Source organism: Mauremys reevesii, linkage group 2 (assembly GCF_016161935.1).
Source record: "Mauremys reevesii isolate NIE-2019 linkage group 2, ASM1616193v1, whole genome shotgun sequence".
NCBI lineage: Eukaryota > Metazoa > Chordata > Testudines > Geoemydidae > Mauremys > Mauremys reevesii.
The window spans coordinates 228,608,499-228,625,705 of NC_052624.1; the positions used below are offsets into that span (position 1 = coordinate 228,608,499).

A 17,207-nucleotide genomic window follows, 5' to 3' on the forward strand; every position below is an offset into this window, starting at 1 on the left:
GACTACAAATGTAGTAATTTGAGATCATTGTAATCTATAAGAAATAATCATACTGACAGTGACTTCCAGTCAAAGCATACTACTTTGTTTGTATGCTTTACAAACATTAATATTTTATCCACACTGAGATAAATACAATTACCGCCATATAGGACCTGATTCAACAAATTACTTAAGCACACGCTTAAGAACGTGAGTAGTCTATTGGCTTCAGGAGGGCTACTCGTGCTTAAAGTTACATATATGTAACGTAGGTGCCTGGCTGAATCAAGGCCATAACCATAAGATCACCCTTTCTCTCTACATGAAGAGTGTGATCAATACAATTTGAAACATTCCTGAATACTTAAAAACCTTTTTGTGGGATGTGATCCTTATTCAGTCTTTGTTCTACGTGACCTATATTTTGTGACTAGAACAGAGCTATAAAACAAATCAGTGTATTCCTTTATATAATTAACGAAGCATGTGAGCTCTCTCATTTATAGTATACTTATAAGCAGACCCAACTCCTGTGAAGTGTATGTACAAGCAAAGCAGACTATAGAATGGGAACAGTAATTACCATATTTCTCACAACAGATACAATTTTAATGCATTCTAGAGACACTAGTCTGCACTCGGAAGGCGGCCATTTAATTAAACTGTTTGCCTGTGAGACACTCTGTTATTCCATAAAATGACTGTCTTCTTGTGAATATCTAGCTACCTGTCAGACAAATTGAAAATATGCTGTGCTGTAACAGTATTTTTGAAACACGCTTGGTATTATAGACATAAACCTTCATTAGAGGTCAGATCCCACATTCCACCAGGATAACTCGCAGAAAGGGAAATGGAAGCTTACGTGTAGTTGATGTTTGCTTGTTGCAGGTAGGGTAGCAGAATTTGTGAACTGTTCCCTGGAACATGTACGTCTGTGACTGTACCCTCTGAGATGTGGAAGATGCTGCTGGGCTGCCACAGGTCCACCTGTAGTGCAGGAACCAACCTGTAATTCATATTTATTCAGTGTAGGTGGGGAAATCCAGGAGTTAGCATGATTGTAATTTTCTTCTATGTATCTAATATGGCATGTTGTTGTTTATTTAGCATTGCTGGAGTACTACTGCTTAGTGCACTGGTCAAACACTACCTACTTACAGTAGTTAGAGAATGACTCAAACTTTTATTTTTGAAACAAAAATGTTTCACTTTCAGTTTAACAATTTTTTTTGACCTTTTCTTGGTCTGAATTACCTGGCATCATAATCCAAGAGATGTTTAAATATCCACCACTTTTCTGTATCAGTTTTCTATACATTATATAGTACATTTCTTGTCAAAATCCCTCAAAATTTTGCACATTCCCTCTGTATGAGCTTCCCTATGGTCAGCAACTTCTGTTTTCATTTTTATTTTTCAATAGGTCAATGCAAGGAAAGAAAATGGAGGAGAAATGGAAAGTGTTCAAAAATATATGAATGGGGTATTAAGTGTATGATAAAGTTCTGCAATGACACTTGGTAATAAATATGCCAGAAATACAGCACAAGTTTCAGTGCAGATTAGGTTAGCATGGGGCTGTAAAATAGGTAAGATTGTGTTCATACTCAAGGGTTATCTGTGGTTTGAGTGTATGGTCAGGATGCAGTCCTAGCTCAGTGCTGAATGACAATATCTAGATGGTGCTGTGGTAGATAGGAAGAGTCCTACATTGCCAAAAAAAATGTAAATAGAAAGGTTACAAAATCAAAGAAAGATAACATATACCTAAGTGTAAGTGTCTGCACCTCCAAATTAATGTGTAATTTTTTTTCTAAGTATAAAAGAAACGTGGTATATTTTATTTCTGGGCACTTTAGCACTGTTACCCCTTTTGTCCCAAGTGGTTAGCCAATATTTGGGGCCTTGTGGGATTGTTTCCTCTAGGAGGAGAAATCAGTGATGAGTCAGGTATATTCTTTGACACAATTCTGTTTATTTACAAAGAATATAAACAAAGTCCTTTTCTGCTGAACACAGTAGGTAGAAACAACAGCAAGCTGTTTCCTTGCTCACTATTTTCGAGTCTGCCCCTCCAGTCAGTTCTGTGCCCAAGAAGTTCTGTCTCTCTGCTCCCTCTCGGGGTCATGTTCATGACCACTTCCCTCCCTGCTGGCTTTCTGCCTCTAACACACTCACCCACCCAACCCTCTTTCCAAAGAACCTCTTGGTTCCTGCATTTGGCACAATCCCAGGGAAATCCCTCAGACCACCTGGCTTAGCCCTGCTCTGGCTTTGCCATGTGACCCATGGCCTGGACAGGAATCTCCTTTTGTTTCCAGTTAATACTACATGAAGGGGCATTGAATTGCTCCTTCCAGTTAACCTGAAAGAAACATGCTTAACACAGCAATTGGCTTTAACCAGGTCTGTGATTTGTTTTTAGATCAAAGAGCCATTTGTTGTGCTGAAAGGTGTTAATTGTGCCCAATAATATTATAATTTACTCTTAATTTCCAGATTAAGTTGTGTCTATTTATACATTCTGTAGTATATACAGGTAATGGTTTGCTATACTAGTTTTTTAACTAATAGTTTAACTTTTTAAATTGATTGAATTAGGTGCGGCACTGCAGGTACCAAACCTTTCCTTGTCCATAAGATCATTATGGGATCTGGTTTCCCCTGCCTCTGAGGAATGTCAGGTTCATAATACAACTATTGTTGTGATGACAGCTGTTAAAATGGCCTAGTGAAGAGCTTTTATGCCTCTGATATTATGTAATTTATTGCCAGTAACAAAAACAATAGAGTTTCTTTCTTCTTGCTTTATTTATGTGCTCTATCAGTGTGCATGCTCATGCCCACACACATACTCTAACCAACATTTAATTTGTTTAGTGCACTTTCAAATAGACCATTTCCACAGTCACTTAGTCAAGTCACTTCCATTGGAATTTTAATCACCAAATGTTTTGATTACTTAACTCCCAAGAGATACACTGACTAAACAGGACATTTTGGATTTGCATTAACACCTTAGCGAACGGTGGGGTATTATACTTGGTCAGTGCTGGGAGACTGGCTGTCAGTAGGTAGCAATCTGACTTCTCCCTTCTTGCAGATGAAAAACACTGAACGGTGGACACCAACCTATGTGCTAATACTCTGATTGAAAATAATAATAATAATAATTAATAAAACAATGGAAGGCCAAGCTGCAGTAGCAGCATATTAAAATTATAGGATAGAGGACAGAAGAAATCCTGCCCTGCCAACACCTGCAAACAGAGTTGAGTTTCTTCTGACAACACCCACTGTTGAAGTGAACAGTAGAGAGTATTGTGTATTATATTCATTATTCTGCAAATGTGTTGGGAGAGGACATCAGAGGATGAGAACATCAACTCCTCTCCTGGTAGGTAGCTTTTAAACTCTATATTATGTCTGGTGCAAAAAAAATGAGCCAAAAAACATCTCTTACTGCCACCACTCTCTACTATGTAGAAGTGGAGTTTGAAGGTAGTGGTGAATCAGGGCCAGCATCGTTAGAGAGTGAGCACATAGGAGGCCTGTGAATTCAATAGGTTCTGAATGCAGTCCTGTCCAGCTGTCCTTAGTTGCAATGATAATGGGCCAATTAAAGGATAAGAGGTGTGTGAGAGAGTCTCTAGGACTTCTGTAAGGACTTGCATGGCAACCAGGAAGAGGCAAAAAGTAATTAAAGCTTTATTTAATATATTAGACAATAACTGCTCAATAGACTCTCTCCTTTGTTTGCTTTTCAGTGAGGCTGGTAAAGAGAAGTGTTACATAGTTAGTGACTCAACCAGTTGCAGTGACCACCGTACCAATTGTAATAGAATACTAGCAATACATAACTTGCAGGTTCAAGTTGCACAAATCTCTGGGAAATTGTAACATGTTAATGATCTTGCTGCTTTATTGCAACTGGTATCATTTTACACAAGGTTTTACCCTGTAATAAAGATATTTCTTCTGAGAGTTACTGAATAAAAATTTAACTCAATTGTATCCTAAAAAAATATCTGTTTTTACAGACGTGTATAAGTATCACAAACCTAAATGTATATGAAAGATTTGAAACAGGTACCATATAGGGTCTTGAAAGAAAAAAAAGTTTCTTACTAAGCTTTACAATTCAGACTTGATTCTTATTTCAGAGTTACCTCTGCACAGCACCAAAACATGGAATATCAAACCACTGAAGCTAGTAAGAGTTTTGCCATTGACATAACAGAGTGGAACCAGCCCCCCTCCGCATTTGGGAGCCAGGTGAATACTTTCACCTGAACCAGGTATTTCTAGGTGCTGTGTTTTATGAATGCAATGTATGTACTTTGTGGACTAAGCCTTTCCTTCTTTATCTTACACCTTCCTGTTTGTTGCTTTTCCTGCAACAATCCTTCCCTTCTACCCCCTCAGTATTTAAGTTACATTCATTTATGCTCCCTTGCACTCATTTATGCTGATTTATCAGGATTTAATTTATTCCAGCACCATCATGTCCCCTCTGAATTTGGAACATTGTGTGGATTTCTGATTTACCCTTGTGTAAGTTAGATCAGAATCAGGTTTGACATCTACAGCATCTAGCTACACATGTATAAGATGCTTACTTTGTCTGGAACTCCGCTAGGGAGCTGCATCCACTCTATGCCTCTGGCGTGAATGTCTCCTTGGGCAAAGAAGGCAAAGCAGCATTTATACTGAGTAGCTTTGTTAGTAAGTACATTTTCAAGCAGGCATTTATCCTCTGAAAACTCATTCAGAATTTGCCTTAGGAACTGCAAGGTACCAACTGATCCTTTCCCCTACAAGGTACGGTCTAAATTTCCTGAGCAGCAGAGCCAGGATCAGTTCAGGGATTACAATGTCAGCAGCTGCTGTAGGGGCAAGACAAACAGAAGGGAATGGGGGTGTGGCTGCTAGGTCTGTTACTTCGGCCCCTTCTGTTACCCCAGGGAGGGCCTGTGTGCGCTTGTATATTTTTGTAAAAGCGGTTGGAGAATCAGGGTGGTGTAACTCCATCTGTTACACCAGAATTACCATGGAACAGCAGCTGTAGTTTACAAATGCAACCCAGAATATCTGACAAAGAAATGGCTAGAAAGTCGTTGGCTTTGGGGAGAGCAGCAACTGGCCATAAAGGTTGAAATGAAGTAGTTCTTCAATAATTATATTGACCAAAAGGGTCCCAAATCAGATAAATAGCTGATGAAAGTAAATTAAACTTCAATTATCTGGAAAACACTTTGGAATGTGGCATTTGTTCCAATCAGTCAACTGGATTAAAACCATGAAGGAGTTTATAAATCAACAATAGAACTCTCAATTTATCCTGGGCAATGGAAAGCAGATGGCCGTGGACAATCAACTGAGGTATGTGACGCAGAGGAATACTGGAAGGATGACAAGAATGGCTGTCAATAAGCTAGATACATACTGCAAAAAAATTGTGAGTTTTCATTTGAATTGTTAAAGAATTTGCTTTCAACGTGCTGGATTCTCTAGTCTACTAAGGTCTCTTAGTGGTGCAGAGTGGACTTAAAAGTGCTGGAAATACCCAGTGGAAAGTTCCCCTGGTATAGGGGAACTCAGCTGGGATGGAAAACTAAAGGAGGCAACTCCACCACCACCAGCCACGTCTCTCTGCACCTCTGGCATACGGGAGGGAGGGAACAAACTGGTCAGGTGTGTTCTAGGCAGTAGGTGTGCACAAGGCAGGGATGTGATGGAGCAGAACCCTCCACCCCCAATCCTTCACTGGCATATTGTCCAAGGAGCTTATACCAGTGGCAGAAGTTAGAGTGGGTCCCCTTCTGCTCTAGTGGGGCTGGGTGGCCAAGGATCAGGGAACTGAAGCCATCTCCCTAGTGCAAACACCTTTAACTATGTCCTACTGCAGTTCTGAGGTAATGGTGAATTGGGGGCAGTTTATTTAGGCCTCCCTTGTGCTCACTTTCTGAATAAGTTTACTAGTGGGAATATTGGCAAAAACAGGGAATTTTAAGCAAGTATTGGAGAATCTGTAGCAAGCAAGCAAGTTTTGAATTGTAAGGGTGAGCATTCTCACTAGAAACCTGGTTAACAGTTATGCTCATCCAGTCAACACTCTGTAGTCTGTGTGTCCAGTCAAAGCTATCCAACTCAGTTTCCAGTACTGGAGACTCAAAATGAACTGCTGACAAAGAAGCCACAGGCCAAACTAAAATGAATAATAAATCGGAGGAAGTTGTGGTTTGCCCAAGGGCAATTCATGGTCAGAAAGTTAAAATGTGTGGAATTAATTAATCGGTATGTATTATTCACTCAGTAAAGACAGTGACATTTGAATTGTGATAGGGACTACAGGTCCTAGTCACGTATTGGTCCAATTGTGCTAGGTCCTGTACAAACACTGATAAAAAAGGCAGTCCCTGCCCCAATCAGCTTCAGATGCTGCTCTGGTTGAAACCAAAACATTTAAAAGATAAACTAAAGAAAATAAAAAACACAGCAAACTCCAAGAGTACCCTGCTTGGAATTCTTAGTCCAGGCTTCTGTAAGCAGACATGTAAGAAAGGATTTCCTTCTTGTTGGGCTACTCTTGCCACCAATCTATCCTATTAATCCTAGATCCAGAATACCCTTTCAAAACCTGCTCTGAATTGCAACTAGCTGGCTTCTTCCTAGGAAAGTATAGGCTGTGTCAGTGCCAACCTCTTTCTCTCCCCCAGTTGCATTTTTTAAAAATATCAGATGTAGTAGCCTATCAGCTTGTTTGACAGCCCTCCCATCTCCTTCAACCTTCCTGTACAGGTAAACTTTTATTTATGTGTTCCTGAAACTAAGCATATAACATAACAGAGTATGCCTAAGAGTGCTGGAAAACAGTGTTCTTCTAATTCAGCAACCCACAGAGAGTAGAAGAGATGCCCAGCTTTACATTATGATTCTTGTTTAGGAAATGTCAGTGTTAAGAACAGTCATTTAAATCAAGTATCAGAGGGGTAGCCGTGTTAGTCTGGATCTGTAAAAGCAGCAAAGAATCCTGTTGCACCTATAGACTAACAGACGTTTTGCAGCATGAGCTTTCGTGGGTGAATACCCACTTCTTCGGATGCAAGTAGTGGAAATTTCCAGGGGCAGGTATATATATATGCAAGCAAGAAGCAAGCTAGAGATAACGTTATCTCTTGCCTTTCCACCCACCGCACTGCTACTGCAAAAAAGTGAGTGACTACCATGGTTCAAAACAGCTGTCTTGTCTGGTGCTGCAAGAATCTTTTCTTTTTTGAAATCATAAATCAGTGTGGATGCCACTTGGCTTGAAAGCCCCAGGCGAACCGCAGGGTTTGTTGTTTTACCTGTGGCTGCCAGGTCTGCTGGTCTTCGCGGCTGCCAGCCGCTGGCCGCTCAGCTCAGCCAGCAGCGAGCGGCCTGGAGGAGTGAACAACCACGGCCAGTGGGACGTGATGACCCCAACCTGTGGGTGGCGGCCATAAACAAACGCCCGGCGGCCCGAACAATCCCAAAAATCAAGCATCCCAAGTTGCAAAACAAACACAAACAAAGACAAACCCCTCTCCCCCACCCTCCCCTCAAACAACTTTCCCAACAAACTAAAAGAAAAATGTTTGTTTTCCCTTTGCTTTTGTCAGGTCAGTGGGTCAGTGGGTTTGGTTACACTGCAGTTCCACTACTCCTCACTCTACAGCTCAGCCAGCTGTGCTGCTGGGGCATGCAGCTGCGATGAAAGATGTTCGATGGCCAGCACAGCTCTCCCCCCCCCCATAAGGGGAGAGGGTCCCAGAGCCCAGGCTTCAGCCTGAACCTAAACATCCACGCTGCAGTTTTATAGCCCTGCAGCCCAAGCCCAGGTCAGCATAGACCAGTTATGCATGTTTAATTGGTGTGTAGACATACCCATAAGAAGGGGTAAATTTGCATTTGTTTCATGCTCAGCTCACCGATAGAAATCACAAGCACCTTTGGAATGTCTGCTTGAGATAGAAGGACAGTGTTTTGTAGTAGGACAACCAGAGACCCTGCTGTGTCCTCTACAAGACAATAGTGTTGTAGCCATTTTGGTCCTGGGACATTAAGGAGACAAAGTGGGTGAAGTAATCTCTTGTATTGGACCAACTTCTTTTGGTGAAAGAGACAAGCTTTTGGGCTACTCCGTGCTCTCCTTCAGGTCTGGGAATTAATGGGCCACTTAAACTTGAATGGTCCCTTAATGTGTGTTAACTACGTATGCTAAACCAGTGGTTTTCAACCTTTTTTCATTTGTGGACTCCTAAAAAATTTCAAATAGAGGTGAGGACTCCTTTGGAAATCTTAGACATAATCTGTGGACCCCCCCTGGGGTCCATGGACCACAGGTTGAAAACCACTGTTCTCTGGTAACAACAACCTTTCGTGGACCTCTTAGATGTAGTCTGCAGGCTCCAGGGGTCTGCAGACTACAGGTTGAAAACCCCTCTGCTAAACAATCTGTTCTACCTTGTATTTAGCTGTGACACTGAGTACATTTCCCAGACCTGAAGAAGAGCTCTGTGTAGCTTGAAAGCTTGTCTGTCACTAATGGAAGTTACTCCACCTTGTCTCTACAAAAGAGTACACTTGCTTGAGCTGGATGGAGATGAGTCTACCTTTAATTCTGCAGGCTGTACAAGTAGGTCAGAGCCAAGTGATAACAGGTATCTGTCCCAAAGGCTTAGAGAGGGTAGGTCAGGATGAACAAAGAACATAAAGGGCCCAAATTCAGAAGCCAAAATCCTCGGGGACACCAGCCAGGAATGGTACAAATGTGGCTTTAAGCCACCTTCTCTCAACCAGGACCCAAGTTAACTAGGGGCTGATTTGGTCCCTGACGTTAGCTAGAGCAACCTGGTGGCTAGGGTTCACTGGAGCACAGTGTGCTTTAGGCTTGCCTCTCCTGGCTCAGTGTGCCCCCATCACTATGAGCCCCAGGATGGGTTCTGTAGCACTTAGGGGAAGGATGGTGCATTGGTTAAAGTCCTAGCCGACAAGCCAGAAGACCAGGGTTCAATTCTATACTCCACCATAGGTTTCCTGTATCATACTGGGCGATCCCCTTTGCCTTTCTATGCCTCAGTTCACTATCTGTAAAACAGGGATAGTGGTGGGGTGTTGTGAGGATAGATACATTAAACATGGTGAGACAGTCAAATACTACAGTGATGGGGGTCATACAAGTACTTAGTGTAGATAGAGCTGGCTCTGTACCAGCCAAAGGCTCCCTTATGCAGCCAGTCCTGGGCTAACCCTTTTGGGCAGCTTTACAGCCCATTTGTGCCAGACCTCTGGCCAGAATGAGGCCTTGATTACCCTGAGCCTGCACTGCATTTGGGACTGAGGGAAGGCTTTTAAGTTGTGCATACACCACTCAGGGTAGACTTGGGCCCTCAGATGGGATTTTCAAAAACCCAGCTCCACTCCTTTTAAAGGCAAGGGGAGCTTTAGCATTGACTTTAGTGGGAGCACAGTTAGACAAACTTTGGATATCTTTGAAAAGCCCACTCATGTGTCTAATTCCTAAACCATCACATAACAGAGGCCAACCTGTGGCCCTGATTCAACAGCGTCCATAAGCACACTGCTAACTTTAAATATATACTTAAATAGCTTGTTGACTCAGGGGCTAAGTGGCTACACTTTTTGTTTCATAACTTTCTGGCCTATTTCTCTCCTGGTTGTGGTGGGGCAAAACAGTAAGTAAAACTGGATTTCTTTAACTCCTTTTTTTAAAAAAGCACTTGTGTTCCTGAAATAGCTTAAAATTATTTGCTAAGGACCAGATTTGAAAAGGTATTTAGGTCCTGTACACAGGCATGGCTGCCCTGTAGTGTCCCCTGCTGACCAAGCCTGTCTCTGCTGAGGTCTGCCTCACTTTCTCCTTCACTGAGGGCCCCTTAAGAAATCCAGACATTCAAAACACTCTCTTTCTACAGTCCAGTTTATTAGGTCCTGTACAAAGTCTTTCAAAATGGACCTCAAACCTACAGTCTTCATCCCAGTTCCAGTTGGTCCTGGACCCTCCTCCCTGAAGGTCTACTATTGCTTTAAAGTTCATTTCTTTTCCTCCACTTCCAAGGTGGACACAGTGCCTCCTACTTGGGAGTCTGTCTTCCTGCTTTTCCAGTACTACTTGCCTGAAGTTTAGCCTTCATCACAGGCCTTCCCCAATGATCTTTTCCTGCTGAAGACACCTTCTTACTCTGTGTAGGTATTTCCCTAGTAGTTGTCTCCTCCCTTTATAAGGCCCAGATCCCATCCCATCCCTTCAGCCCAACAGGTTATCAGTTCAGGTGCACTGGACTCTGCTCCCTCTTAAAGGGGCCAGTCGTCCTGTGATAGTGCCTAACTCCCTTTGATTTCACTAGGAGTTAGATGCTTAAATACCTTAAAAAAATCTGGCGCTAATATACCTCAGTAAACCAGGTTATTGTATCCAATATTATAATAGTGCTGGGCAAAAATGTAAAGTTATTGGTGTTTGTAGTTATTTAATTAAAAGTGTGTTAAATCTTGAAATGATTCTGAGTTTTATTACACTTTTTTTCCCCTCGAGGCATAGAGGATGCAAGTAACATGATACTCAGGTGATATAAATTTACAACCCAAACCAAAAAATATTCAAAGTAAATGCCTCTTAAAACACTTCTGAGTTCTTGTGTTAAAAATGTAGTAATCTGAAACTCCCTGAAGGCCAATATAAGAGAATACATAATTAAAGTAATTTGTACATTACTGCTATAGCCTACAGGTTTTCTTTTCTGTGTCTGTCACTGTGTTGATGGATTTGTAGAAACAGAAATATGTCAGTGTCTTGTTTTTTCTTTTATTGTACATGAATGTTTGTTCATACACTGGTTTCTATTTTTACTTTTTCAGTGTGCTATTAACAATCTGGTCATGTTTAGATGCAGTGCTCAGGAATGAAAGTTCTTTCTTTCTACGGCAGGATTTGTTCCTGCTCTGAAAACTCGTGCACGCTCTCTCTGAATCATAAGTTGGGATGGGAAGACCAAGAAGGATTGCAGAACTCCCATGGCCTGATTTTCAGAGGGGCTGACTACCTGCAGCTCCAACTGACTTCTGCTGGATTTGTGCACTTATGAAAATTGGCCATCAATTGTGGAGGGGTTTGGAAAAAGACAAAACTGGATTAGTGACAAGTATATCCAGGACTGTGTAAACCCACTGACATCCCTAGTTTGCCCCTCATATAGATGGGAAGTGAGGTAGCTGCAGAGGGAACTGCAGCCCTGAGACTTTGGAAGCAGCCAAGCTTAGCTTGTTTCCACAAGCTGGGCACAGGGACCAGGATTTGACCCTGCGGGTGAATATTACTGTATGCAGGTACATTTTCATTTATTAAAAAAATCTTCCTTTCAACCTTTTTAGTTTATTACATCGACCTAATCAATCACTTTCTAATTAACCCGTCAGATTCCAGTGCACCTTGCCAAAATTGTATTACCCTGTTGAAAGAGTTACAACATGTGGTTATTCAAGTTTCTACTGCTCCCACTTTGATGGAGATGGGAGAAGGAATCACTTTCTGTGAGCCTAAGGGAGCATGTAATGAGAGAGTTGGGAGAGGTGCTTTGTGGGGATTGCTGTAGTAGAAGAGAGAAAAACACAGAGGGGAACAAAATAAAAATGTCACCAGAAACGCCATTAGTCCAAGGGAGTTGTGGAGGTTGGCGTTTGCTTTTTTTATTTATTTATTGCCACTGGCTATTAAAGTTATTATTTATTTGTATTACAGTAACATCCAAAATTGCTGATTAGGACCAAAGCTCCAGTGTGAGACTGGTAGCTACTGTAGAAACATAAATAGACTTTTCCGTGCCCTGAAAAGCTTACGTCTGAGACTATTCACAAGAATCCACCTCCAGGTACCTATAATGCCAGAGTTCAGTGCATGTGCATGGTGGTCCTCTTCCCACATTATCTTGTGTCACAGAGGGCTGTGAGTATGGGTAGGAGGAAGGTTCTGTGCATACCTTCATCCTTCTCTGTGACCATGGTCATTGCTGCTGGCAGAGCAGTTCCTACCCGTTGTTAAGCTCTGCCGGAGAGGCAGCATTCTGGACAGTGCTCTTGTGATAAGCTGATGCAATGGCACTAGGTACAAACAGGTGGAAACTTTGATTTCCCTGCTTTTAAAGTGGGGGAATCTTTTATTTGTAATAGTTGTAAAGAGTTTGAGCTTGGCTGAAATGGGGATTCTTGCCACTCTATTTTAGGCTGAGGCCTCCACTCTTTCTTGTGCTCCCACTCCTTTCTCCACACTATTTTCAGTTGAATGTAACAGGATTTGAAACAGTCACCCTGGGTGAAAGGCACGTGAATTAACCCATTAAAGGCAGCCCTCAAGAAGAGCACTTGTATTGAAACCACAAAGCGCGAACTCACCGTAAGCTGGTGAAATATGGCATTCAGTGCTTGTGCTTCTCTCTCACTCTCCGGAACAAGCCGTATTACTTGATCACTGTTGGTAAGAGAACATTGAATTGAAACTTTAAGGACTTGTTTCAAAAACAGGACCCAGAAATAAATCTATCATTTACAGTCCATATTCATTTTGTCTCTTTCTAAATACTGTTAAAATAACAGGTGCATCAGAAATCTGCTTTCAAACTTGACGCTACTTAACTGTGCACTTCCCAAGTCCAAGAAGTACGCTGATTATAGGTGGGGATAGCAGCATCTGTTATTAAGGTTTCCCAACACTTCTCATTATAAGACCCTGTTTTCAGTTGCTTATATCTTTGCCAAACTTAAACCATATGGGCTGAATTTTTCCATAATATGTGTCTGCTTCAGGCTGAATTTTTTTGGAAAACTTTAGCCAAAATGGTACAGACATTTCTGAGAACGAAGATAGGGAATAACACACTGTTTTGCTAGTCTTAGCAACATTCTGTCAGCCTTTTCTTTGCAAAGCACTAGAGCCCCCTTTCTGCACAACAGGGACTTGACATTTGGCCTTTGTGTTACGAATGTGCCTTGTGCCAGCCCCATAAAAATCTGCTCAAATGTGGCCCAGTTGAAAGATTGCTGTTCACAGATGCTCAGTACAGATGTCTTAGATTTTAGCTGGGACTGAGCATGACTTTTCTTGCAGTTGTTGCCCTTGGCTACTGCAGACCAGGCTGGGTCTGGATCTGCGTACCTGAATTGAGAGCAGGGAGACTGTCTCTCTTGTGTTCTAACAATCCTGTTCAGCCCAGGTGCATGGAGGAAGCAGCCTGATTAAGGTGCATGGGGGACAAGATCTGGTCCTGCAGGGGTGAATTCTTGGGGAAAAGGAGTAGCCGGGGGAAAGGGGCAAGAGAAACTGGAATAGGAGTTGGTGCAAGGAGGCACAGAGGCACAGTCTACACAAGTGAGATTAGGACTTACTGTGTGAGGAGACTGAGACTGAGATGAGAGGGGTGAGGAGAATGGGGCTATTCTTTGAATCCTAAAAACCTTTGCTGTAATATATGGTGTGGTCTGTTTGGGGGAAGTGTGTGATGAGCCTAGCAGTCTCCTGAGCAAGGCTGAGAGCTTCTTAATGAGACTTTGAGCCCTAATCCCTTCATGATCCACTAAGCCAGGAGTGGGCAAACTTTTTGGCGCAAGGGCCACATCTTGGTGTGGAAATTGTATGATAGGCCATGAATGCTCACAAAATTGGGGGGTCGGAGTGTGGGCAGGGGTGAGGGCCCCTGCTGTGGGTGCGGGCTCTGGGATGGGGCCAGAAATGAGGAGTTCAGAGTGCGGGAGGGGGCTCCGGGCTGGGGCAGGGGATTGGATTGCAGGGTGTGTGTGTGTGAGTGCTCCGGCTGGAGATGCGGACTCTAGAGTGGGGCTGGAGATGAGCAGTTGGGGGTGCAAGAGGGTACTCCAGACTGGGACTGAGGGGGTTTGGAGGGCAGGAGGGGGATCAGGGCCGGGGCAGGGGTTGGGGCATGAGAGAAGGTCGGGGTGCAGGCTCCGGGCAATGCTTACCTCAAGCAGCTCCCAGAAGCAGCAGCATGTCCCCCATCCAACTCTTATGTGGTGGCACGGCTAGGCGGCTCTGCACACTGCCCAGTCCACAGGCACCGCCCCTGCAGCTCCCATTGGCTGTAGTTCCTGGCCTATGGGAGCTGCAGGGGTGGCGCTTAGGGTGGGGACAGCATGTGGAGTCTCCTGGCTGCCCCTACGCGTAGGAGCCAGAGGAGGGACATACCACTGCTTCCTGGAGCCACGAGGAGCGGGGCAAGCTCCCAACCCCGCTCCCCAGCTCGAGCACTGGAGCAGGGCAAACTCCTCACATGCAGCCCCGGGCCATAGTTTGCCCACCCCTGCACTTACCCTTAATCGGGGGCAGGGCTACTCAGGTAGAACAGGAGTTTAAAAAGCCAGCTCCTAAGCAACCGGAAGAGCTAGTGAAGAGGGAAGTTTTGTGAGGGAGTTTAGAGAGGGAGTGTGAGAGCCAGATTACACCCAACATTCTATAAACTAAGGTCAATAAACACCCCCTCCCTATTGGGAATGGAAGGATGGGCTCCACCTAAACCAAAATGGAACCAGATTGCTGTCATGTAAAATTAAAAAGATCATAGAGGAGTTTTTAAACTAAGACGGGTGGGAAAGGTGACAGGTCCAGAGTAGCACATGGTTTGGACAGAGACACCCCATAGGCAGGGGTGAAAGTGAGCTGGTACAGGCCAGTACGGTGTACCGGTAAGAAGCCCGTACCGGCCTACAAGCTTTAGCTGTCCCTGTCCCTTTTGCCTCCCCCATCGGCGGCCCTACCGGCAGGGTCTGTTCCAGCAGGGCCTCCAATGGGGGGAAAGGGGCAGCAATGTCAAAGCGCTGCCATCATTGCCCCTTTTGCCCCCCCCCAGCCGCCGATGGGACGGGAGGGCAAAGGGAGCAGCTGCCTCAGGGACAGCGATTTAAAAAGGCCTGGGGCTCCGGCTGCCACTGCTGCCACTGTGGAAGCAGCTGGAGCCCTGGGCCCTTTAAATCGCCACTGGAGCCCTGGAGTGGTGAGGGTCAGGCAGCGTGGATGGGCTGGCTGTTGGATGCTGACCCCCCCAGCTCCGCCTCTTGCGCTGGAGGCCCTGCCCCTTCTGGGGGCTGGAGCTGGCCCCGTACCAGTAAGTCTTTGGAGTTACTTTCACCCCTGCCCATAGGGGAGGATCTATGAACGGGGATTCTCTATGTCCTAGTGAAGAGGAGAGGATAGAAATTGATAAAATACAGGTAAGAACTGAAGAGAAACAGTCAAAGGAAAACCAGTCCCATTCAGTTGCATCACATGAAGTCAGGCAACTAAAAAGTGAAAAATTTTGTAAGTGCTTGTATACAAATTCTATGTCTAAATACTATGAGAGGTGAACCTGAGTGCATAGTATTGAATGAGGATATTGATACATTAGGCATCATAGAAATTTGGTGGAATGATGATCATCAATGGGACACAGTAATACCAGGATACAAAATAAATAGGAATGACAGAATTGGTCACTGGGAGGAATGGCACAATATGTGAAAGAAAACAGAGTCAAACATAGTAAAAACCTTAAATGAATCAAAGTGTACCATAGAATCTCTATGGATAGAAATTCCCTGGTTGAGTATAGCAGTAAGAATATACTACTGACCACCTGAGCAGAATGGTGATAGTGACCATAGGCGCTGACTTCTGCTCGTGGCGGTAGGTGCTCGGCCCCCCTCTGCCCCGGCCCTGCCCCGACTCCACCTGCCCCAACTCTGCCTCCGCCCTGCCTTCATTCCAACCCCTTCCCCAAAGTCTCTGCCCCCTCCCTACCCCTATTCCAACTCCTTTCCCAAATCTCTTCCCTGGCCCTGCTTCTTCCCCGCCTCCTCCCCTGAGCGTGCCACATTCCCACTTTTCCCTCCTCCCTCCCAGAGCTTGTAGCAAGCTCTGGGAGGTAGGCGGAGGAGTGGGGACATGGCGCACTCAGGGTAGGAGGTGGCAGAGGAGGAGGTGATGGGGAGATGGGGAGGGGAGCTTGGCTGCCAGTGGGTGCAGAGCACCCACTAATTTTTCCCCATGGGTGCTCCAGTCACAGAGCACCCATGGAGTTGGCGCCTATGATAGTGACTGTGAAATGCTCAAGGAGATTAGCGAAGCTTTAAAAATAGAAAACTCAATAATAATAGGGGATTTGAACTATCCCCATATTGACTGGGTACATGTCACCTCAGGACGGGATGCAGAAATTACGTTTCTAGACACCATTGATGACTGATTGTTGGAGCAGTTATTCCTTGAACCTACAAGGGGAGAGGCAAGTCTTGATTTAGTCCTAAGTGTAGCACAGGATCTGGTCCAAGAGGTGAATATAGCTGAACTGCACGGTAATAGTTATCGTAATTAAATCTGAAATCCTTGGGGGAGGAAGGGAAGTACCAAAGAAGCCCATTACAGTAGTATTTAATTTCAGAAAGGTGAACTACACAAAAATGAGGAAGCTAGTTAAATGAAAATTAAGAGGAACTGTCACAAGGGTGAAATGCCTGCAAGCTGCATGAAAACTGTTTAAAAACACCATACAAGAGGCTCAAATTATATGTATACCCCAAATAAAAAAGTAAGAGGATCAAAAAAATGCCACCATAGCTAAACATCAGAATAAAAGAGGCAGTTAGAGGGGAAAAAGGCATCCCTTAAAAATTGGAAGTCAAATTCTACTGAGGAAAATAGAAAGGAGCATAAAATTGGGTGGCAAGTCAAGTGTAAAAGTATAATTAGGCTGTCTAAAAAAGAATTTGAAGAGCAACTAGCAAAAGACACAAAAACTAACAGCAAAAGATTTTTGAAGTTCATCAGAAGCAGGTAGCCAGCCAAACAATCAGTGGGGCCACTGGATGATCAAGGTGGTAAAGGAGCACTCAAAGAAGACAAGGCCATTGCGGAGAAGCTAAATGAATTATTTTCATGGTCTTCACTGCAGAGGATGTGAAGGAGATTCCCAAACCTGAGCCATTCTTTTTCGGTGATGAATCTGAGGAACTGTCCCAGATTGAGGTGTCAGTAGAGGAGATTTTTGAACAAACTGATAAATTAAACAGTAATAAGTCACCAGGACCAGATGGTATTCACCCAATGGTTCTGAAGGAACTCAAGTATGAAATTGCAGTACTAACAGTGATATTTAACCTATCACTTAAATCAGCTTCTGTACCAGATGACTGGCAGA

At 43.9% G+C, this 17,207-nt stretch overlaps 1 protein-coding gene and 1 long non-coding RNA gene across 2 annotated transcripts in view; one reads left to right on the top strand and one right to left on the bottom strand.

The window, feature by feature from the left end:
• Positions 1–17,207, bottom strand: part of CPA6 (carboxypeptidase A6) — a 117,024-nt gene that overhangs the window by 47,348 nt on the left and 52,469 nt on the right. The window contains exons 2-3 of the mRNA XM_039525949.1: positions 12,418–12,493; positions 848–972 (exon numbers count right to left, since the gene is read on the bottom strand). Coding sequence (XP_039381883.1) covers positions 848–972; positions 12,418–12,493 — 201 coding nt within the window. The remainder of the gene's footprint in view (positions 1–847; positions 973–12,417; positions 12,494–17,207) is intronic.
• LOC120398487 overlaps positions 1–17,207 on the top strand; it is an 84,830-nt gene that overhangs the window by 10,006 nt on the left and 57,617 nt on the right. Inside the window, exon 3 of the long non-coding RNA XR_005594472.1 lies at positions 4,149–4,283. This is a non-coding gene — a long non-coding RNA (uncharacterized LOC120398487). The remainder of the gene's footprint in view (positions 1–4,148; positions 4,284–17,207) is intronic.